The 22,954-nt window shown below is 42.0% G+C and overlaps 1 protein-coding gene across 13 annotated transcripts in view; it reads left to right on the forward strand.

The window, feature by feature from the left end:
• Window positions 1-22,954, forward strand: part of ITGA7 (integrin subunit alpha 7) — a 74,100-nt gene that overhangs the window by 45,372 nt on the left and 5,774 nt on the right. For all 13 annotated transcript variants that reach the window (XM_034412542.3, XM_034412540.3, XM_087886961.1 and 10 more), the window contains 19 exons: window positions 715-922; window positions 1,413-1,606; window positions 2,213-2,301; window positions 3,568-3,695; window positions 4,470-4,565; window positions 5,522-5,586; window positions 6,581-6,750; window positions 8,667-8,816; window positions 9,819-9,931; window positions 10,981-11,170; window positions 12,396-12,479; window positions 12,586-12,665; window positions 13,178-13,255; window positions 14,123-14,225; window positions 16,645-16,821; window positions 17,996-18,094; window positions 21,341-21,454; window positions 21,986-22,084; window positions 22,813-22,938. In XM_034412542.3, coding sequence (XP_034268433.2) covers window positions 715-922; window positions 1,413-1,606; window positions 2,213-2,301; window positions 3,568-3,695; window positions 4,470-4,565; window positions 5,522-5,586; window positions 6,581-6,750; window positions 8,667-8,816; window positions 9,819-9,931; window positions 10,981-11,170; window positions 12,396-12,479; window positions 12,586-12,665; window positions 13,178-13,255; window positions 14,123-14,225; window positions 16,645-16,821; window positions 17,996-18,094; window positions 21,341-21,454; window positions 21,986-22,084; window positions 22,813-22,938 — 2,363 coding nt within the window. The remainder of the gene's footprint in view (window positions 1-714; window positions 923-1,412; window positions 1,607-2,212; window positions 2,302-3,567; window positions 3,696-4,469; window positions 4,566-5,521; window positions 5,587-6,580; window positions 6,751-8,666; window positions 8,817-9,818; window positions 9,932-10,980; window positions 11,171-12,395; window positions 12,480-12,585; window positions 12,666-13,177; window positions 13,256-14,122; window positions 14,226-16,644; window positions 16,822-17,995; window positions 18,095-21,340; window positions 21,455-21,985; window positions 22,085-22,812; window positions 22,939-22,954) is intronic.

Consider the following 22,954-nt stretch of genomic DNA (forward strand, 5'->3'; position numbering starts at 1 on the left):
TAAATTATAATTCAATAAAAATGTTGCAATCCGTTTCCTTAATATAGCTCCCAAAGAGGAAGAACAGTACCCTTCACCAGTCTTCTTACTGTGGTGCAGAGGTGTCAAACTCGGGATGACATGTTGTCGTCACGTGACCTATTGCAACTCTTTTCCCCTTTGCTAAAACGCGGGTGGGAGTGCCAAATTCAGGAGCAATTCAGGAACAAGAATGTCAACCGGTTCACCTAGCTCTGCATAAGCAGAGGTCTCCCAAAGCCCGGAGCGGCGGTGGGGGAAATAGGGAGCCTCGTCTGCTTCGTCCCCAAAAGTAAAAAAAAAAACTTTTGGGGCTTCGCAGAGAGCTCTACCTGCCCTCGCCGGCTCTATCTTCATTTCCTCATGGAAATGGAGTTTTTCGAGCCATCTTTCCGTTGTAAAGGTGGCTCTTTACAGGCAATGGGGCTGGCGGTCCCGAGGGATCGTCTGGCGGCGACGAGAAGCAAACCGGAAGTCTATGATGTCTATGAATGGTATGTGACTGTGAGCATGCAGGTGTGTGCATGTTTGTGCATTTACACATTAAGTCTAGAACTGGTATTGGTACTGGTATCGAAAGCTCATGATCTGATAGCTCATCTTGTAAGTTTTGGAATGAAAATTCTGGAAATATTGTGTTAATGCCCGTTAACACCTCTTTCTCAAATGACAAAGTACCCCTTCCTCCATTTCCAGGCTTTTCTATAGACTCTGGAGTGGGGATAACCAGGAAGAATGAGCTGAGCTTTGTAACAGGGGCACCCCGAGCAAATCATATTGGATCCGTGGTGATCCTGCATCAAGACAACGTTAACCGCTTAGTGCCTGAGGTTATCCTCTCAGGAGAGAAGCTGGCTTCGTCCTTTGGCTACTCTCTGGCTGTAGTAGATCTCAATCATGATGGGTGAGTAATGTGGGAGGAAGAGAGCACTATGGACGAAGGGCTTTTTGCTCCATGCTCTGTTTGATGTTCTACTCTGGTCTTGCAATGGATGGTCCATTGCCCTGTCTAGCCCAAGCACACAAGAGTGCACAGGGGGATACTCAGGGGTGAAATCCATCAGGTTCTGACAGGTTCTGGAGAACGGGTAGTGGAAATTTTGAGTAATTCAGAGAACCGGCAAATACCACCTCTGGCTGGTCCCAGAGTGGGGAGGGAATGGAGATTTTGCAGTATCCTTCTCCTGGAGTGGGGCGGGAATGAAGATTTTTCAGTATCCTTCCTCTGCCATGGCCACCCAGCCACGGCCACCAAGCCACACCATGCCCACAGAACCGGTAGTAAAAAAAAAAAATGTATTTCACCACTGGGGACACTGTCGGAGCAGAGCTGGAAAAGCCATCTGAGGAAGAGAGCAAGAAGTGAGTCACACTTAACAGCTTGTTTCCTTTAGATGGATGGACTTGGTGGTTGGAGCACCAAACTTCTTCGATCGAAAGGAACGAATCGGGGGTGCCGTCTACGTTTACATCAACCAGGCAGGGCGCTGGGAAAACATCCTCCCCATTCGCCTCAATGGCACCTCTGACTCCCTGTTTGGCATCACAGTGGGTGCCGTTGGGGATCTCAACCAAGATGGTTTTCAAGGTGAGATTCTTGAACCTCTGGTGGGAAAGATGGGCACGAATTCTTAGGTTGGTTCCACGTGTGCTATCTATGAATTCGAGTTAAGGTTAGGGGGAATTCTGGGGGGCCAAGCAAAATATACATGCTCGGAAGCAAGCCTCTGAGGATCAGGGGGACAAAGGTTCAAAGTCTGTGTGTAGGACGGTATTGGGTGGCTCTTGGAATAGAAAGAGAACCAATAGAGAAGTACGCATGTGTGAGAAAAGAAAATAGAAGACAGACAAGAGCCGAGGTGGTGCAGTGGTTAGAGTGCAGTACTGCAGGCTACTGACTGACTGACTGCTAGCTGCAGTTCGGCAGTTCAAATCTCACCAGGCTCAAGGTTGATTCAGCCTTCCATCCTTCCGAGGTGAGTAAAATGAGGACCCAGATTGTTGGGGGCAATAGGCTGACTCTGTAAACCATTTAGAGAGGGCGGTAAAAGCACTATGAAGTGGTAAATAAGTCTAAGTGCTATTGCTATATCTGTGTTAGAAGTTCCAATGCAAGCTAGACATTTGACATATAATTACAATTGCTGTGATATACGGTTCTTACTTCCCTCTGCTCTAATTTCCTAATTTCCAGACTTTGCGGTTGGAGCACCTTTGGATGGTGATGGGAAAGTCTACATCTATCATGGCAGTAACTTGGGAATTGTAACAAAACCTGCTCAGGTCAGTTCCCTTTCCACTTAATTAAATGATTGAGAAATAGTACATCTTTATGCTCTGCCTTGGCTCTACATAGGTAGAAAGTGAGGGAAATTATCTTGATAGAGATGTGGAGGAACCGTTGCCTAAGCTGGTGGTTCTCAACAGGGCCATAGGGCCCCGTGGGGGCCTTAGAGTATTTCAAGAGGGCCACAGGTGAAAAGCATATAGTGCAGTCATGGCATGTGTCAAGGGGAGATGCAGAAAAGCTATGACTGCATTATTAAATATTGTCTTCTTGATACCAAAAAGTGTACCGGTTACTAGTCATGGGATCTGGAAAGGGAGCCACAAGAGAAAAACAAGGCCGAAAGGGGGCAATGGGTAAAAAAAAGGCCAAAAAAGAAAAATGGAAGCATTTTTAAAGTCTAAAGCTAACGTTTAGAAGTGACTCTGACAGATATGTCACTAATTCGTTGGAGCATAAGAAAGGGGAGGAGGTACTGCACAATCAGATTTGCCAGACTCTGTTATTATAGCCATTCTCAATAAAAGTCAATTAAACCTTCCTGGCTAAGATATCTAGTGGGGCTGACAACAAACATTCCCTTTGTCAGAAAATATTCAGTATCTTTTCTGTCCTTAATGATAAGCATTGATCTGTCTATTTCTGCACATTCCATTATTTTCTGAATTACCCTCTCATCTGACGAGATCTCCTCACTCTCCATTGTTGCGCAAATACAATCCTAGCCGCAGTCAATACATGTAAAATCAAATATGTAGTCTTTTTGTTGTATTTTTCCGGTAGAATGCCCCCCAAAAATGTCTCTGGTCTCAGTTCAATATGCTTCTTTGTCATTTTTTTCAACCAGATATGTATTTTCGACCAGTATTTTTTAGTTTTGAGACATGTCCACCACATATGGTAGTATGAGCCCGGTGTTTGGTTACATTTCCAACATTTTGCTGATCTGTCTTTATATATTTTAGCCAACCTTGCCGGTGCAAAGTGCCATCTGTAAAACATTGTATACAAATTTTATACAAATTACTACGGAGAGAGGTTTACTATTATAAATTATTTTGATAAATAGTTATATTATCAATGTCATTGTAGTGAATACAACAACAAATATGTGAATATGAATTGTTAAAGAATTGTACCCAGTTCACACACTGTTCGATGGAGATGAAAAGTACTATAAATAAAATATGAAAAAAAAACCACCCTTCCTCTATTTATCATCATTACTTTCATTCTGATTACAACACCCTTGATCTCTGTAGATCCTGACTGGGGAGAGTGTTGGCATCAAGATGTTTGGCTATTCCTTTTCTGGAGGACTGGATATTGATGGCAACTTTTATCCAGATCTCCTAGTGGGCTCGCTGTCCGACACAGTAGTATTGTACAGGTAAACCTGCCGAGGGGGGGGGGGGGCAGTAGGGAAATGATCTTCAATAATCAAATTGCTTAAAGCAGGGGCCTCCAACCTTGGCAACTTTAAGCCTGGTGGAATTCAACTCCCAGAATTCTCCAGCCAGCTTCTGGGAGTTGAAGTCTGCCAGGCTTAAAGTTCCCAAGGTTGGAGACCCCTGATTTAAAGGGAAGCTCATTCGGTGACTTTGGGCCAAAAAACAAGGATGCTTTTGTGGAGAAAAATGGGAAGATGAACAGTGTTAGCTCCTATATATAATAAGGATAAAAATCTTAACAAGTTGCAGCCTCCCACAGAGAAACTAGTGTAGATTTTAGGAGTAGCAAATATCAGCAACAAGGGTGGGCTATTGATAAAGCCCAGAATACCAGGCTATACTTACAGCATGGACTACCAACGAAACTATTATGTAAAAGAAATGCCCTCTGAGCACAAGAAGGAGATGGGTTTGGGAATTCCACGATCAATTATGATTAGATCTGTATATAACCTATAATATGACTGTCATCTCTTACTATTGTAGTTATAACTGGAAATAGATTTGAGGAAAACACAGCAGGGACATAAAGGATCATATTGTATCTCTGCCATAAGTGTGAGAACGTTTCCATCCCATTTGGATGTTGAGTTAGGAATTTGAGCATTGCCAAATGCTGTCCGAACTCACCTGTATTAAACATTTTGGGCTTCAGTGAGCCTCACTCTGTGCAACCGGCTTAGTTTCTTACTGCTATCCAATGTATTTTTTAGATCTCGACCTGTCATCCACATCTCCAGAAATATCACTGCCAACCCCCAAAATGTCGACCTGGAGAATGTTAACTGCCGCTATATGGAGGGCATCTGGTGAGGATAATCTCCTCTTCCTTGATTGTATCTCCTTGCTTCTGCAACCCTTCCTACTCTTTTTCTTTGCGAACACCGAGCAGATGTTTCATGAATATGCCTGTAACTTTGATGCTCTCTCAAATAATATTCTACAATAGTGGTTCTCAAACTTTTCTTCACCATGGGCCAGGGGTGAAATCCAGCAGGTTCTGACAGGTTCTGGAGAACCGGTAGCGGAAATTTTGAGCATTTCGGAGAACCGGCAAATACCACCTCTGGCTGGTCCCAGAGTGGGGTGGGAATGGGGATTTTGCAATATCCTTCCCCTGGAGTGGGGTGGGAATGGAGATTTTGCAGTATCCTTCCCCTGCCACACCCACCAAGCCACACCACGCCCACCAAGCCACACCCACAGAACCGATAGTAAAAAAAATTGGATTTCACCACTGCCATGGGCCCTCTTTAAATACCTTTTGTAGCCATAGACCGTGGCCATGGACCCCCAAGACTTTACTCAAGATTTAAATCATAACATTTCTTCAAGCCTTCGCGGACCACAGGTTGAGAATCCCTGTTCTATGATAAAATAAGGAAAAGATCTATGATGTTTTTCTGGGCCTGCTCATTACAATCCCAGGAAAAAAAACAGACTTGATACGCCTTCAGATGTAATACGTATCTACCCTTTGCATGTTTCAAGCCACTTTTGAGTTTAGTTACTGCATAGCCCAAGCTAATAATCTTCCATTGCTGAATGAGCATTTTTAGAAGTATGTTGCTCTACTGTGTGCTTTGTGATTGGCAAGCAGTCAGGAGAATAAAATTTGTAAATTTTTGTTTTGGAGTAAGACAAGAACAACATCATGAGAACCAAAAGGCTGAATTGGGGTTGCTGGGCCATTGTGATGGTGCTGTAAATAGTTAGCTTTTAAATGGTCAGGGCCTATTTTCCTTCTTTCTTTCTGCTTTTTTAGCAGTGTGGAAATACAAGCCTGTTTCCTTTATACAGCCAACCCTTCGAGTTATAGCCCACCCATCAGTGAGTATTGTCTGGAACTTTTCAATTTTTCAATATCCTTATAGTCTTGGTTTTGTGTTGCTGTTTCAATGCCTAAATCATAACGGTGTTAGAGAATTAGCTCCATTGTAGTTGATCACTATATCATATGGCTGTTGTGGCCCGTCAGCGGCCTATGCAGTTAGTAGCTGATTCCAACAGCAAGGAGGCTGGTGTGGTGCTGCGCCAGCAGCCTGTGCAGTTGGCACTCAAGTCGGACAATGAGGAGGCTGGAGAAGATGTGGTGCCAGAGGCGGGGATTCAGCCAGGGCCTTCAGAACCTCCAGAAGCTCGCATAAGTGAAGAGGAAGAAGAGGAGGAGCCTCTACTCGATGCATGAGTGCACAGAGCTGCGAAAAGGCAGGAGTGGCTCCTCAGGAGAGGTCTCCTCGAGAGTAAGGCTTGGGGCTAATTGGCCACTCCCCTAGCCTATTTAAGGAAGGACGACAACTGATGCAATTTGCAGGAAACAACTTCGTTCAAATTCCTTCGCGTCTTGATTCCAGAAAATGTTTGATTTGGCTCTTGTTTCTCTCTTATCAGTTTTCTTGCAAATTGCTACTGGGCATTCTGCCAACCACAGTAAGATTATGGTTATCTGAAATACTGTACCTCAGAACTGAGTTATTATTCTTTGAATTCTTGTCGGCTGTTAATGAAGTTAAATTAACAGCCCTTGTTCAGAAAAGACTGATTTATTGTACTTGTGTTTGAACAACTACTAAGAAAACTCATTAGTAGTCTTTAATTAGTAAATTAAGGTTTGTACGGACTTTGTGTGTGCTGCGTTCTTTGGAGTCCGTAGCTGTGGCAGAACAATGGCTTGTGTAGTAGGTCAGCCTCTTAAAATTGGGCAAGGGAATCCTGTTCAAGGAATAGAAGGCTTCAACAAACTACAGTCAATCTGGACACCACTAGAAATAACTTCTAGTCTCTTTTCTTTTGCCTTCTCCTCTGCCTCTCCTTCTTCCCCTAGGACTTGAATACAGTTTTGAGGCTGATGGTGACCGCCGGCAACAAGGAAAAATTTCTAGAGTCTTTTTCCGATATCAGAATGCCAAAGACCTTGAGTATCAGTACTCTGGAATATTGGAGCTGCCCAAACAACAATCAAAGGCTTGCACCAAGGCCATACTGCAGCTGAAGGTGAGCATCATAGACGATTTTGCTGGGTCTCTTAGCTCTTGATTTCTGTAAGCCACCTAAAAGTAGGTGACTTTAAGAAATGTAAGTACCTAAGTACTTGGTCTGCTCTAAATGAGCCATAAAAGAAGCTGGCTTAATATATGTGTGGTTGACAAGATCCAGAATCACTATTTTGGGTTGACATAAGCAGTTACCCGTTTTGCCTTATGTTGTTGATGGAACAACTTGGAAATAAAAAGATGGAAGGAAGATAGTTTACCCCATGCAGGCAGTCCCTGCCACCATGTATTTGAAGCTTCTCTGTAATCACCACAAACTGAATTTGAAAAAGAGCCAAGTAAGCCGGGGTGCTTGCGGTAGATTTTGGATAACAATAGTCATAAAGTTCCTTGAGTGAACAAGATCTTTGTTCTAACAACAGAGGATTTTCTATCCTTGGCTATTCTGTAGGTGGGAGGGAAGGCTTGATTTATTTCAGGCTCCTTTTTGAATGTTTAATTTCCATTTATAAAATATGGCCTGCATCCAGGGTTATGTCAGTGAATCTTTACTTACACAATGGTATTTCCTCTTTCTCGATAGATCTCTCAAGCCTCCAAAGCAAATTAGAGGGCGGGGGTTGACAGCAAGAGTCCTTTGTCCCACAAACGTGCTGTTGGACCTAGCCTCTGTTTCAAAATGTTTCATTTATTTAATTCCTTTTAAAATACCTTCATTAGGAAGCTGTTTTATTCAGATCTCCCCATGTTATGTCTATGAAGTCCAGCACAATGACTAATTTACAAATTCTTGGCCCAGTTCTTAACATCCAAACAACAAACTGACCTATAAGACTCATCTGCATTTAGGTTTTGCCATATTGCGCCGATTCCTACAATTCCCCCATCCAATTAAGCTTTTGCACCCTAACGTTTCTAACAGCCTGTTATTAACCACCACATCCTGCCTTAAATATTGGCTATGAATTCACAGCTGTGGCCTCTTGTCACCATGGCACTCAGAGGAACTAAGTAACAGGGAGACATTTAAGGTATGCAAAATTTGTCATAAAATATTCCAAGACGGAAGCAGACCATTCCTCCTGGAATAGTCCATTCCAAGTGTTCCAGAAGAGCAACTCAGAAAAGGAAACCTGTTCTGAATGTTATTCTGGAACCCTTAGATTAGAAGGACTCCATTTCCAGACTGGACCGGTTCAAAGTCACTTTTGGCTTTTGACTATACTATGATAATACCAGGAGCCTTGGTGGCGCAGCGGACTAAAGTACGGTTAAGTAGCACTTAGCTGCCACCTGCCTGCAATTACTGCGAGTTCAAATCTCACCAGGCTCAAGGTTGACTCAGCCTTCCATCCTTCCGAGGTAGGTAAAATGAGGACCCAGATTGTGGAGGCAATAAGCTGACTTTGTATAAAAAAGAACACGGCTTAGGGGGCCCCGAAAGCCCTACTAAGCAGGTATATACAAAAGTATGAAGGCTATTGCTTAACGTATTGTAAGCCGCCCTGAGTCTCTGGAGAAGGGCGGCATATAAATCGAACCAATAAATAAATAAACAAACATTTTGAGAATTGCATTCCAAAATTGTTTTAGGGAAGCAACCAGGAGTGAAATGCTCCCGGTTCAGACCGGATCGCCCAATCTGGTAGTGATGGTGGTGGGTGGTTCGGAAAACCAGTAGCAAAAATACCTGCCTCCCCCACATGCCCAGCTGAGTCGCACGATCATCAGAGGCTTTTTTTTTTAATTTTTAAAAGCATTTTTTCTAAAACCTCTTAAAAGTAAAAAAAAAAAAAAAAGTTGGCCACGCCCACCCAGTCACATTACCCCCACCAAGCCATGCCCACAGAACTGGTAGTAACAAATTTTACATTTCACCACTGGAAGCGACATATATTATGATTGTCTTTATTATAGGAGCAAGTCCGAGACAAGCTCCATCCCATTGCTGTGATGATGACCTACAACATCAAGCATGGCCGCAGCAAACGCCAGATCCCAGGGACCACCCTGGGGCCCCTCTTGCCTGTACTGAATGCCGTGCCACACAACTCTCAGAGAATTGAGGTAGGCAAGCATCTGAGGACAAGGTTATGTGAAGGAGAGGTTCCCCCACCCCCTTGTTCACTGGTTAACTAGGAGAGAAAGCAGGCTCTATTAATCATTGTTATTACTGTTTCAGAATCCCTTTGTTATGATGTTGAACAAACAGCCGAGGATAAGGGGTCAAATAAGAAAAATCTGTGACTGGTCCTGGTTTTTCTTTTTGTATATAGAGTTATGGATTTATTAGTGTGTACATTCTTCCAAAGCAGTGTGCAATATATAGCACTTCACAAAACGCGCATCAAAGTCGCTAGTAATGTCATAAGCTACTGAAGGCTTAAAAAAACGTAGCATGAAATTGTAATATCCCTCCCCACCTCACCTCGGGCAAACTGCAGGAACATTTAAACACAAATTATGTGTTTCAATTAATTATGCACTTTATTATAGGTGCCCTAGGGTTTCTGCGGGAAAGGGGATGATTCAAGCCTGTTTAAAGAAAAGAGTTTCTCTTGCTGTTCAATGCGCCTTTTGCTATTTTTATATGTATTATATTACAACTTAGATGGGCGATGATGTTGCTGTGTTTAAAGAATAACAAAAAGTCAGTTAGTCACAGCTTGCTAAATTTTATCGCTGCTTTCTAAGGAGATAATCTGCAATAATTGCATCATCTATTCCCTTATTATAATGGTAGCCTCATTTGTATCAATTACAATTGCCAGTTTTCCTGTTTGCATGACTCATGACTCAATTAAGCATGTTGCTTTGGGGGCCAATATCTGCAGTTTGATGGGGAGGCCCAATAAGTTTGCAATCAGAAGATGCCAAGATCCTTTGTAGCATATAGCTAACAAAGATATATTTCTTAGGAGAACAAAGAAGCAGGTATAGTGTCTACTCACTATGCTCTGAGTCAGTTTGGAGCGTGAACCCAATCCTTTGTCAAACCTTGCAGAATTCCTTTTACTTCCCCTTATAGCGGTGTGGTTTGACTTTGAATCCCTTTGTCAATCCCTGCAGGTCAATTTCCTCAAGCAAGGATGTGGGGAGGATAAAATCTGCCAAAGCAACCTGCAGCTGAAATACAAGTTCCACTCTCGTGTTGATGATGCTGTATTCCAACCGCTGCCCAGGTATGAACAAAATCAAAATTCCCATTTGATGGTAACAGTGATGTTGTATCTCAAGATTCTTCTAGGATCTAGAACTGTCAGTGTAACCGATGTATCAAAGAAGAAGAATAGAAATGAATCTCCATTTCCAAGATGGCTTCGCAGTTTCAGCCTTTTTGGAGGTATTGCCCTTAATTAGCTTAGGCTGTGGATGAAGTGTCAAAGTGTCAGGGTTCCAAGTAACAAACCCAACAGAATCAAAACTCCAAGGCAGGCACGTTCCTCAAAGTATAGATTTATTAGGCACGTCATATTGGCACATCTGGGGAAACCCGATTCCGCGCCCCCTTTGGGTTTCCCCCTAATTAAAAGTAGAATTTTCCCTCCCTTGCCTATGGAGTCCATCACATGGTCCAATCAGGTCACAGTTCAAGGGTCACTCAATCTTAGACCCCACCTCCTTGCACCTGGTGGGAAAACTCTTGGTTCTCAAGAGAAAGAATTTTATTATGGCTACAATCCACCAGCTATCTCTTCCTCCCAACTCCCATTCCCACAGCTTGACTTTCTTCACTGTGCCAGCCCTGAAGTGCCAAGGGGGAAAATGGTTCCGGGGCTGACACAAAGACCATTTGGGGAAAGAATATCAGGGGTTTTAAGAGGTAAGATGAGTGCATGAAGGAACTGCAATAAGAAGGAGCCTGAGTGGCGCAGCAGACTAATGCTACTGTTAAAAGGTAGTATTTAGCTTCCAGCTGCCTGCAATTACTGCGAGTTCAATTTTCACCAGGCTCAAGGTTGACTCAGCCTTCCATCCTTTCTAAGGTAGGTAAAATGAGGACCCGGTTTGTGGGGGCAATAAGCTGACTTTGTATAAATATACAAAAGTATGAAGGCTATTGCTTAACGCATTGCAAGCCGCCCTGAGTCTCCGGAGAAGGGCGGCATATAAATAAATAAAGAAAGAAAGAAAGAAAGAAAGAAAGAAGTTCTCATTTTGACTGTTTCCTAATTTGCCATAATTACGTTAGATCAACATTTCAATCATCACCTTTGTTTCTTTCCTCCAGAGGTGATGACGGCTTGGATGTTTTTTCTATGAGCGATCAGAAAGGCATCGCTCTTGGAATCTCTATCACCAACTTTCCTTCAGTCGCTGCTGAGCCGCAGCGGGATGGCGATGATGCCCATGAAGCCATGCTGCTTATCTCACTGCCATCTACTTTGACTTATGCTAGTCTGCGGCACTACAATACAACGGTACCTTTTGGAAAATGCTGCACTGGGTAGCCCATGGGGAGAGCCACGGGAAGGGCCGGTCTGAAAGACTGATTGACTTCCAGAAGCCTAATGATGTTGGAGAGATGGCAGTGCCACCTGAGATGGAAAGCTGAGTGAAGTTTAAAGACGGGGGTTCTCAAGGGACTGCACGACACAGTGAAACAGATTGTTAAACACTGTACAACATCTGGGTTTGGGAATTAGTGGTGCTGTAGGTGGGATTTGAAGAAGGATTCCAGCTGGGCTGGCATGCTGGTACTAGGAGTTACAACACAGAGATGGAATGTATAGCTCTGTGGGCTATGACTAAAGATACTATTGTTAAGCTGGCAGAGGCAAGGGGAGAATGCTTCTGGAGGCAGGGAGGGTTGTACCAGGATAACAGAGACCCATAGAGAGTTGCACAGTTAAAAAGCCCAGAAGTTATGAGGATGATAGGGCCAATGAGAGTTGCATTGGAGTATTCTCAGTTTTAGAGGCGAAGTGGATAAAGTAGGATTGTACTTGCATTATTTAAAAAAGCACCGGCAAGAGTGATTTTGAACAATGGTATCATTCTGATGATAATGTCATAGAAGTGCTACTGTTTCTTCCTCTGGGGATAGAAGCACTTTCAGGGCTGTATGTATTCATTCAGGTACAGATTCAGAATATTTAAATACGTTTTTAGCCATTAATATTGTTTGAAGAAAAGTAGATAACGTATTTTGAAATTCTTGATACTTTCTCAGATGCATGCACATTCTCACACAAGGAAAAAAAAAAGACTATACAAGCTCATAACATTTTTATTAGGTCCAATCTTGGCAGTCGTGGGTTTCAAAAATTTCGACTACTGGTTCTGTGGGCGTCGCTTGGTGAGCGTGGCAGGGGAAGGATACTATAAAATCTCCATTCCCACCCCACTCCAGGGGAAGGTTACTGCAAAACCCCCATTTCCTCCCAATCAGCTGGGACATGGGAGGCAGAGAATAGATGGGGGCGGGGCCGGTCAGAATTTTTACTACTGGTTCTCCGAACTACTCAAAATTTCTGCTACTGGTTCTCCAGAACTGGTCAGAACCTGCTGAAACCCACCTTTGAATCTTGGCTATATTTTTCTCAATTCCTTCAAGTGCCAGATTTTGGAAGAGTAAGGTACCGGTACATAAGGGTCCAGATATGCAAAGACTGATTGTAGTTGAACCTTTCTTGCTTTTCATAGGAGAAGATCCCAACTTGTGTGTCTAATCATAATGCTACACATGTGGAATGTGAACTTGGCAACCCCATGAAACGTGGAGCACAGGTGAAGGGCAGTTCCTCTTTGTTACTCTCTCTGCAAAACAGAGTTTCCTTTGCTTCTCTAGAACTCTTACTTCCAACCCTGTTTCTTCTCTTTTTTCTACCTCCAGTTTCGGTTCTACCTTGTTCTGAGTACTTCAGGCATTACCTTGGAGACCACAGAACTGGAAGTAAACCTAGAATTGACTACGTAAGTAATTCCTTTCTGGAATCTCTTCCAAAAGCCATTTTGTTTCCCAGGATTTAAGGAATGTTTCAGTCTTCCTTGCTTATGTAACAATATCCTGTTTCCTTCAAGGTCATCTCCTTGACTTTCTACAGATCATGGCCATGGGATCAAATATATCCCTGATCCTTTCTTTATGTGCACTGCATGTAAAAAGCTTTAATTGTGTGGTTGTAATCACAGCTCTGGTATTTTTTACTCCTCTGTGGGTGATCCCCATTCCCTACACAATTTAATCATGCTAAGGCACTAAAACCCGAATATTCCCAAGCCACAGCTTGGATTTGCTTGAGTTTTCTATATTTAGGAGAGCAGAGCTTCTTCAAATCAATTTTACATGGGTGTCAGGAAACAAGTTGAATATGAATGGCAGAAATTGACCTGTCTCCTTGGACAAAGACAGGATATGAACTAATAAACATAAATATATGCACACAATCTTACCCTGCTGAACTCCTGTATTTCCTTCCTCACAGGATCTCCGAACAGCCTGCGTTGGCCCCAGTGGCAGCTCGAGCCCGAGTGATCATAGAGCTTCCTCTCTCGATTACTGGGTAAAAACAATTTGGGAAGCATTTGTTTTGCCCCAAATAATGAGGTCTTTTTTTTTCTCCCTCAGGTTAAGATACATTGATAGCCAAGACTCTATTCATACGCCTATTAAAAATGACTGAAAGAAACTACCTTTTTCATTCAGCCAAACAGCTTGGGACTGTGATGACGAACCTTTGGTCAGAAATTCTTGACATTTGACATTTTCTGAATGTTGAAAGTTCAGAAAATGCCTACCTTGATTCTGCTGATGTGCCTCACACCCACATACACGCATGCACACACACACACACGCACATATGGACAAAAGAGAAACACTTCATAAGAAAAGAGTAATAAATGACATTAAGTTATTTAAATTTGCCATTGAATAGATCAATAAACAAATACTTACATAATTGTAAATATTTTTCGAAATGCCTATCTGAGACAGCTTCAAGTTGCCTGAGGCCTGGAAGTTTCGGAGAATGCTCTTGGAGCCTCAGAAAAGAGTGGGAAAAGCCCATTCTCACATGCTTCTTGGAGGTCTCAGTGGCTTCATGAGACCAGGCCTTTTCCTGCAACTTCCAGAGGGTCCAAAAGGCCTGGCATGTCACCAAAAATGGCATGGTGTGTCACCTATAATAGGGGTCTCCAACCTTGACAACTTTAAGCCTGGAGGACTTCAACTCCCAGAATTCCCCAGCCAGCAAAGCTTTGCTGGCTGGGGAATTCTGGGAGTTGAAGTCCTCCAGGCTTAAAGTTGCCAAGGTTTGGAGACCCCTGGCCTATAACACATGTGTCATCGCTGGCCTAGAACTATCTGTGGGATGTGGATGGTTGACTTTCTAGCTATCTGTCCTTTAAGACTTTCACCCATCTCTCTGCAGATTGCCTGAACCAAAGCAACTCTTCTTCAGTGGGATGGTCCGGGGTGAAAGCGCCATGAAGAAGGAAAGCGATGTGGGCAGCCCAGTGAGCTTCAATGTGACGGTGAGTGATCCTGATGCCTTCAGAGCAGAGATGTAGTTTCATGATTACAACACCTTCACGTTTTAGTCACCTGTTACGTTTGAAGCAGGGTGAGGCACCTTGTGTCCTGTGGTTAGCAATAAGGATTGTAAGAGTTACAGGTTAACAAAAAAAGATATTCAAAAATAAATGTTAATGATATTTAGAATAATGATCTCCTATACTTCAGCTAGTTTGGTCCAGTGTTAAGGCATCGGGCTAGAAACTGGGAGACTGTTCTAGTCCCACCTTAGCCATGAAAGCCGGCTGGGTGACTTTGGGCCAATCACGCTCGCTCAGCCCAACCCACCTCACAGGATTGTTGTGCGGAAAATAGGAGGAGGAAGTAGTATTAGGTATGTTTACTGCCTTGAGGTACTAATAAAGTAATAAAGGTGGGATAAAAATCTAATAAAATAAAATAATACTTCCTAATCCAAGTGTCCCCATCACCCAGTCTGCGACCCAGCACTATTGGGAACCAGGCTGCGCAAGCAGCGGGCAACCACTTGAGTATGCAAAGCTGTGTTTGTGCAAGTGGCAGGCATGCACAAAACCATTCCCTCTCCCTTGCTGCCACTAGTGCCACTAGTCCACAGAGCTGGAAAGGTTGGGACCGCTGTCCTAATCAGCGGTTCCAGGTTTTAAAGAATAGTACTGTAATTATGTTTAAACTGAAAAACTTGATTAGTTTAAGAGGGGGGGAAATCTCTTTTGAATAGAATAGAATAGAATAGAATAGAATAGAATAGAATAGAATAGAATAGAATAGAATAGAATAGAATAGAATAGAATAGAATTTTTTATTGGCCAAGTGTGATTGGACACACAAGGAATTTGTCTTGGTGCATATGCTCTCGGTGTACATAAAAGAAAAGATACGTTAGTCAAGAATTATAAGGTACAACACTTAATGATAGCCATAGGGTACAAATAAGCAATCAGGAAACAATATCAATATAAATCGTAAGGATACAAGCAACAAAATTACAGTCATAAGTGGAAGGAGATGGGTGGTGGGAACGATGAGAAGATTAATAGTAGTGCAGACTTAGTAACTAGTTTGACAGTGTTGAGGGAATTATTTGTTTAGTAGAGTGATGGCGTTTGGGAAAAAACTGTTCTTGTGTCTAGTTGTTCTGATGTGCAGTGCTCTATAGCGTTGTTTTGAGGGCAGGAGTTGAAACAGTTTATGTCCAGGGTGTGAGGGGTCTGTAAATATTTTCACAGCCCTCTTTTTGACTCGTGCAGTATACGGGTCCTCAATGGAAGGCAGGTTGGTAGCAATTGTTTTTTCTGCAGTTCTAATTATCCTCTGAAGTCTGTGTCTGTCTTGTTGGGTTGCAGAACCAAACCAGACAGTTATAGAGGTGCAGATGACAGACTCAATAATTCCTCTGTAGAACTGTATCAGCAGCTGTATTCCATGTATTGGATCATCAGTTCCATGTATTGGAACTCTCTGAGAATGTCTTTTAAAAAATTGGTTCAGCCTGTTTTTATGCTGGAAATATAACTTTGAAGAAAATTTGATAACATATTATGGGCTCTTCTTCAAAGAGAGTTAAAGATTTAAACAGCAGTATTTGTTAAATTATGACTCTGGAAACTTTCACTCTATGAAGAACACTGGATATATTTTTCTTCGGCTGTGGCAAAATATGATTATGTGTTAATGGTAGAATGTCTGTATCCTCCATTTCTCCTAAATGTTAATTTAATGAAATTTGTCACCTCTCACCAGCCTTTATACTATTAGTTCTGTATTGATGGAGAGGCAAGACTGGGCAATATGATTTGCTATGACTCAGGAACCAAATTTAAAAATTGAATCACAATTTGGGAAAAGATGAAGAAACTTCCTTCTTTTCTTTCTTTCTTTCTTTCTTTCTTTCTTTCTTTCTTTCTTTCTTTCTTTCTTTCGCTTATATAGACATATCTAAATATTTGTTAAAACATATTAGGTGTTTAGCTTTGTTGTCTTGATTTTTTAAAATATACTGTAGTATTTCTCGTATATTTCATTATTTCCTATGGAATAAAATCTAGGATGTGAAAGATATACAATTGTGAGCTGGAATTCTTTGGTGATACCCAATTTTTGCTATATATATTACTGATTTGCTTCTAAGCAAAAAAAGTGAATTGAGAATTCTTCCCCATATTTTTTGAGGAAACCCAAATAACTCTTCTTTATTTTATTAATTCTTGGATTATTTATCCTTCAAGATTGTTAAAAATGTCTTCTTAAAAGGCAAAGTTCTTTTTTTTTCTTTTTTACAATTTCTATCCTGTGTTTTCACTTTAAAAGGCTCTGCTAGAAATACTGAATTAGGGAGATGTGATTGAACATGTCAATATGATCTCCTGAGTTGCTTATCTCTTTCTTTGCCTCTACTAGGTCTTAAACAGAGGCCAATCCTTGAGCACCTTGGGCTCTGCCTTCCTCTACCTCATGTGGCCCTATGAAATTTCAAATGGAAAATGGCTTCTTTATCCCCTTAAGATGGAGTTATTGAGCCATTCCCAACATCGCTCAACCTGCACCCCTAATCCCAACCCCCTGGGCCTGGCTCTGGTAAGTACCATGGATTCCAGACAGCAATGGGATACATTGGCTAGTGAGAATAGCGGATATCTTTCTCTTACTTTTAAGGGCAGATATATTTAGAGGTGCCAAGTTCCAGATACTCTCCACTGTTTATAATATAGAAAGCACCCTTAAAGGAATTTATGATTTCCCCCTTTCAAATATTGGCTGGGGTTTTTTTTGCGAATATATTTGCTCTCCATACTACAAATGCTTCACATTCAGGGCATACATTTGCAAAAGGGAAATGTAATTTTTGTAGGAATATTCATGATTCCAAAATCATTGTTGTAACTCAGTTGAATAAATTCATTATCCAGAAAATTAAATATATCTCAGTTGTACACTGTTTTCAAAAGGACAATCCATTTCATGTTCAGTTAAAATTCTGCCCATTGAATGTTTTCTTTGTGGAAAAGCTAGATCTACTCCATTTCTGCAGCCCATGGAAGTATTTCAGATCCCCTCTACCTCATTTGCTTGCATCCTTTCTAACCCTTTCCCTGTTGACTTTCTGGGAAAGCTGGCAGAAAAGATTGCAAATGGCGATCACATGATTGCGGAGCACTTGGCAACTAAACTAGTTGTATATGTGAGCCAGTTGCCAAGAACCCAAAATTAGCTCATGTGACAGAGGAGGGAGCAACAATATTTTATGGGCTGTAAATCATTTTTCTGAGGTCCTTGTAAATTTGAATGGTCTTAAATGACTGGTCATACATCAAGTAGTATCTGTAGTGTAATATTAGCTAAGTAGTAGCTGTAGTATAATATTAGCACATCAATGGTTGGATGATGGCAGAAGAAGCTACAAATCACTACTGGAGAAATAACTGTAAGATCCATTAAAAACATTAATACACATTTATTGATTTGCTTATTTGTTTCTTTCAAGAACCTTTATAACTTTCAGCCCCTGAACCTCTCAAAACAGCTTATGTACCAGCAGTAAAAATGATGGGTTGACAAACTGAAAAAGACATAACCAAAAGAAAATGGGAAGAGGAGGGAAAGGAAGAGGGGAAAAAAAAAAAGCAAGCCAATCCAGGAACTAATTCTTGTCTTTTTGTAAACCAGTTATCTGCAAATTTGTTTTGTTTTGTTGAGAACAGAAAATAGCAAACGTTTGCAGTGCCCCTCATCCAATGTTGGTGTTTTTCAGGAACTTCCTCCTCAGAGAAGGAAGAAACGTGAGACTGAGCAGGCAGAAATGTCCAGTCCCTCACTGACTTATTGGAAAGGACGAAAAAATGCTACCTTAGTAAGTGAAGTTCGCTATTTGTCAGGACCGTGTGTATTGAACACCATCTCTGTGAAAATGCCCTGAAAGTACCGGTAGTTAAATTGCTCTGCATGACATTTGGTGTTTCTCTGGTCTACTGGGAAGTAGCGGCAAAAATACAGGAAATCTGCTAAAGATGACAAAACTGTGATTTTCTGAAAAAGAGCCTTCAGAAGCTGGACTTACAAGAGAAATGATGGTGGTTTTTTTTTTAAATTAAATATAAATACAGTGACCTTAGGCGGCTTACAGCATAATAAAAAGATAAAACAATTAAAAATTAAGACTAAAAAACCAAGAGGACAGGCGACATGAGGGTGGGCTTCTTCTCTCTATCCCATTAACTACCCCAGCATAGAGTGCACCAGTCAAGGCTCTGGCCAGCCAACAGAACCAAGTTTTAAGGCTCTTATGGAAGGCTAGGAGCGTGCAAGCTGATCTTGGCTTGGACAGAAGAATATTCCAAAGGGTGGAGGTCACAGCAGAAAAGGCTGTTCTCCTGGCCCCTGCCAGCCAATTCTTTCGCAGATGGGATCCCAACTAGGCCTCTTCTGCTGGAACGAGTGGGATGGACCAATCCCATTGTGTTGAGATGGCTCCTCAAATACCGCTGAACCAGAGGTGTTATTCAGCAGGTTCTGACCAGTTCTGGAGAACTGGTAGCGGAAATTTTGAGTAATTAAGAGAACCAGTAAATACCACCTCTGACTGGCCCCAGCCCCGTCTATTTTCTGCCTCCCACGTCCTAGCTGATCGGGAGGAAATGGGGATTTTGTAATATCCTTCCCTGGAGTGGGGAGGAAATGGAAATTTTACAGTATCCTTCCCCTGCCACACTCACCAAGCCACGCCACACCCACTAAGCCACGCCTTGATAGTAAAAAAATTAGAATCCCACCACTGCGCTGAATCCATGTCATAAAGGGCTTTAAAGGTGATAACCAATATCTTGAACTGGACCTAGAAGCAGACTAGCAACTAGTGTAGTTTGCTCAACAGAGACGTTACATGTGCCACCCAAGGAGCCTTCAGAACTGTCTGCGTAGCATTCTATATAATGATGAGTTGGTGATTTTCTTGATTTCATTTATTCTCCTATCCAGCATCATCTTCCAGCAGAATAATAACAACCACCAATTACTGTCTTTAATTTGTGGTGTAGGTGGGATTGGGCAATTCCAGGCAGATGCTCAGGATTGAGATTTTGATTTTGAAGTTGCTGGAGTGGTAGCTTGGTGGTGTGGAAGTGCTCCATGCCAGTAATCTGTCACTTCTGAGTATGATTCTTGTGTTCTTCTACGAGAGGAGTAAAACCGTGTGTAGTAAGACTATGATTGACAGATTGCTGAGGTGCAGGAAGGGTGGGATAACACAGGAGACAGTTTTCCGGTGCATCGGGAGAAGCTCATTTCTGCTTAATCTCACATTCCTGCTCCAACACATAAACCAATAAGGCAGGCAGAATTATTTTTATTTTTTTTCCAGATTGGCTCTGCCTCCAGAGAGAATTAGTTTTTTAATGAATATAAAAGCCCAGCGATGTTTCAGAAAAGGATCAAACATATATTTTGAAATGAGGTGATCTTCCAGAAGAATTTTAAACGCATTCATATAAGCAGTTTACATAATGCCTGAATGGCACTTTGCTAGATGGGTATTAGGGAAATAAATACTTATGTGGAAATCAGGCATTATTACACAGTCCAAGTCTCAATGGTCATGGAGTCAGTGTCCAGTGACCAGACAGAAAGAGACATATCCCTAGCAGTCTAAAGTAGACAACAGGAATTGGGCAGATCTTGACCACATCATTTTTAAAATATTTTTTTAAATTTATCTCCAAAGTTAAAATTACAAGATAGAAAGGAAAAAAACCATCTTGTTGTTTTGACCACATAATGGTTGATATTGTGAAAAAAGGCATTATGGATAGTTCCTGCGGGAAAGTCTTGGTTTGGGGAAGGGGGAAAAACACTAACAGAACAGCTGAAGACAAATCTAAACTGCCTCCGTGTTAGGCTGTGGGATGAGTCAAAGGTGAGATCATGAGGATGTGGTCCCTAAAAATGGTGAATAAGGTATCTTTGTTAGTGGAACATAAAGAGGAACTCCTGGAATCCATGAAGTCTGTAAACTTATTTTTTTCTGAACGTAAAAATATTCAGGAATTGAATGGCTTCAAGTCAGAAATGGGCAACCTTTGGTGGCCAAGGACTGAATTTTTTTTGGGGGGGGGGAGACAATTGGTAAGAATGAGTTACGACAGGGGTCAGCAACCTGCAGCTTTGGAGCTGCATGTGGCTCTTCCACCTCTCTGCTGCGGCTCCCTGTCACTCAAAATATGTGTCACAACAGCCAATGTGCGACACCTGCTGACATGCGATTTATTGAGCTTTTCAACCTCTGGTAGGCCAACCATGGATAAATCCAAGAAAAGAAAAGTTTCAGAAGAAAACAGAACGTTTAATTCAACTACATATGCTAGTTTTGTGGCCGCTTAAGAAATAGTCAGGCACGGGAAGGGTTTTGTGGCTCCCGGTGTTTTCTTTCCTGTGGGAAACGGGTCCAAATGGCTCTTTGAGTGTTTAAGGTTGCAGACCCGTGAGTTAGGAGAATGGAAATGTATTGTTATTGAAATGGCTAGTTTATATTATTATATAAAAGCAATAAGTTGAGGTTTGATGCTATTACTTCCTTCTACTGCACCAAAAGGAGTCAGAAGTCAACTTTTTCTTTCTTTTTCACTTCTGCCCTACACTTTTCTCTTCCCTTTTCCCTCCTTTATTTTCCCCTTATTTTCTTTTTGTATTTTATATTGTATTTTGATAAACTATTTTTTAAAAATAAATAACGAGAATGGGAATGTATGTGTCTAAATCTGCCTAATGTTGACTTACCCTGGCATCTCCATCTATTACCTATGTTATAACAGACAATTGTCAACTTTCAGAAACCGTAGCCAAAATGGGGTTTAAAGGGTGTGAAAGAGGTCCCCTGCATCGAGTGAATCAAGGGCTGATAAAACAGGCTATTGTGCTTATAGTCAGAAAGAGTCAAGAAAGGGGGATGGTCAGCACTGCAAAGCTATTCCAGTGAAGTTTTCTTTATAGAAAACACTGCCATAATAGGAGAAGGATATCTCTGCTGTAGATGAGACTATCAGATAGTCTTTCCTGTCCTGACTCTAATATCCTCCTCAGTCACATTTTTTCCCTCCTGCTTCAGGACTGTGTGTTGGGCACTGCTCGATGTCTGCTATACAAATGCCCCCTCTACAGTTTTGACCGTTCAGCTGTGCTCACCATCTGGGCCCGTCTCTGGAACAGCACCTTCCTGGAGGTTAGTGTGACTCCCCCTGTTGGATGTTAAAAGAACACAGAATCATATATAAACGGATAGACCGAAAGGGTATTTCCTTACAGACAGGTGTCCTCTTTCTTGAGTTGAAGAAAAATATGTTTTAACGTATTATTAGCGTATTTTTGGCGCTCTGTGACCAAGCTTTATTGAGCCTCAGCAGCAAAACTAGGAAGCACTGCTGTCCTTGCTGACTTAATGCACAATAATTTCAAGTGGTGGTAGGTTTATTTCCCAGTGTCTTTTTCTCTCCCACCCAATATTTACTGATGGGAAAATGAATCATCAGTTGCTCTCTACAATACCTTTATGGGAGCTGCTGTAGCATTGTTAACACTGTGGCTTGCAGTCCTCAACCCCAAGGTTTTGGAACTCCCTATCACATAGCAAGTGATACAGTTTTTGTGATGTTATAACTGCAATGTTATAACTATAACTAAGAGACTGTACTGTTCCCTGCAGGATACTTGGGTGGCTTTTGACTATGCTGAATCCTGTTCCTTTTCCTCCTAGGAATTTGCTCATATGACATCAGTGGAAGTGATTGTTCGTGCCAACATCTCAGTGAGCTCCACTATTCGCAACCTGGTCCTAAGAGATGCCACAACCCAGGTGGTATAGCCTTATCACAACTCCTTTCCCCTTTATGTTTTCCTTGCGTAATATAAACAAAAATTGCAGCTCTTTAGCATCATTTCGCCTAGCCTGTTGTCCTCCAAATGTCTTGGATTTCTATTTTGATAATTTCCAGCTTATAAGGTAAAACAGTATGCTGACTGAAGCTATGGGAACTGAAGTAACACACATCTGGAGGGGACTAAGCCACAAAAAGCTTATGGTGTCCATTTCATTCCTTACTGAACCATCTACTGCTTCTGAATTAGGAAAGAGAGAGATCAGAGGTGGGATTCAGCCGGTTCTGTCCGGTTTGAGTGAACTGATAGTGGCAACTGTGGGAGGCTCCGCCCACCCACCTGGACATAATGCGCCAGCAAAGAGCATGTGTGGAAGGCCGTGCGCATGCGTGCACACTCACATTTGCAAACCGGTAGGGAAGGTAAGTGAATCCCACCTCTGAGAGAGATGTTACTAAAATCATTAAGTGCCAGATTTCGAAGAAGGCCTCACAAGTCATTGTTGCCCATTAAAAGAACAAGAAAGGGGCTCTGAGGCCAAAAGTGAAGGTGACCAAATCAACCTCTTCAATGAGCTATGAGATTTTGTATGTAAAAGCAGAACAGAAACTGTAACGGCTATTTCATTAACAGCAGGGTAACCTGTATTCTCCCTTGTATGTTTCGGATTTTGCGCTCTCACTTTCTGCAATTTCTATTCCCCAGATTCCAGTGACTGTCTACTTGGATCCTGTTGTGGCCTTGACACGAGGTGTGCCCTGGTGGATTATCCTCATTGCAGTACTAGCTGGAATCCTAGTACTGGGCCTGTTAGTCTCCATCTTATGGAAGGTGAGCTGGCCAGAGA

This window comes from Pantherophis guttatus, chromosome 2 (genome assembly GCF_059756535.1).
Source record: "Pantherophis guttatus breed Tessera chromosome 2, ASM5975653v1, whole genome shotgun sequence".
Taxonomy (NCBI): domain Eukaryota; kingdom Metazoa; phylum Chordata; class Lepidosauria; order Squamata; family Colubridae; genus Pantherophis; species Pantherophis guttatus.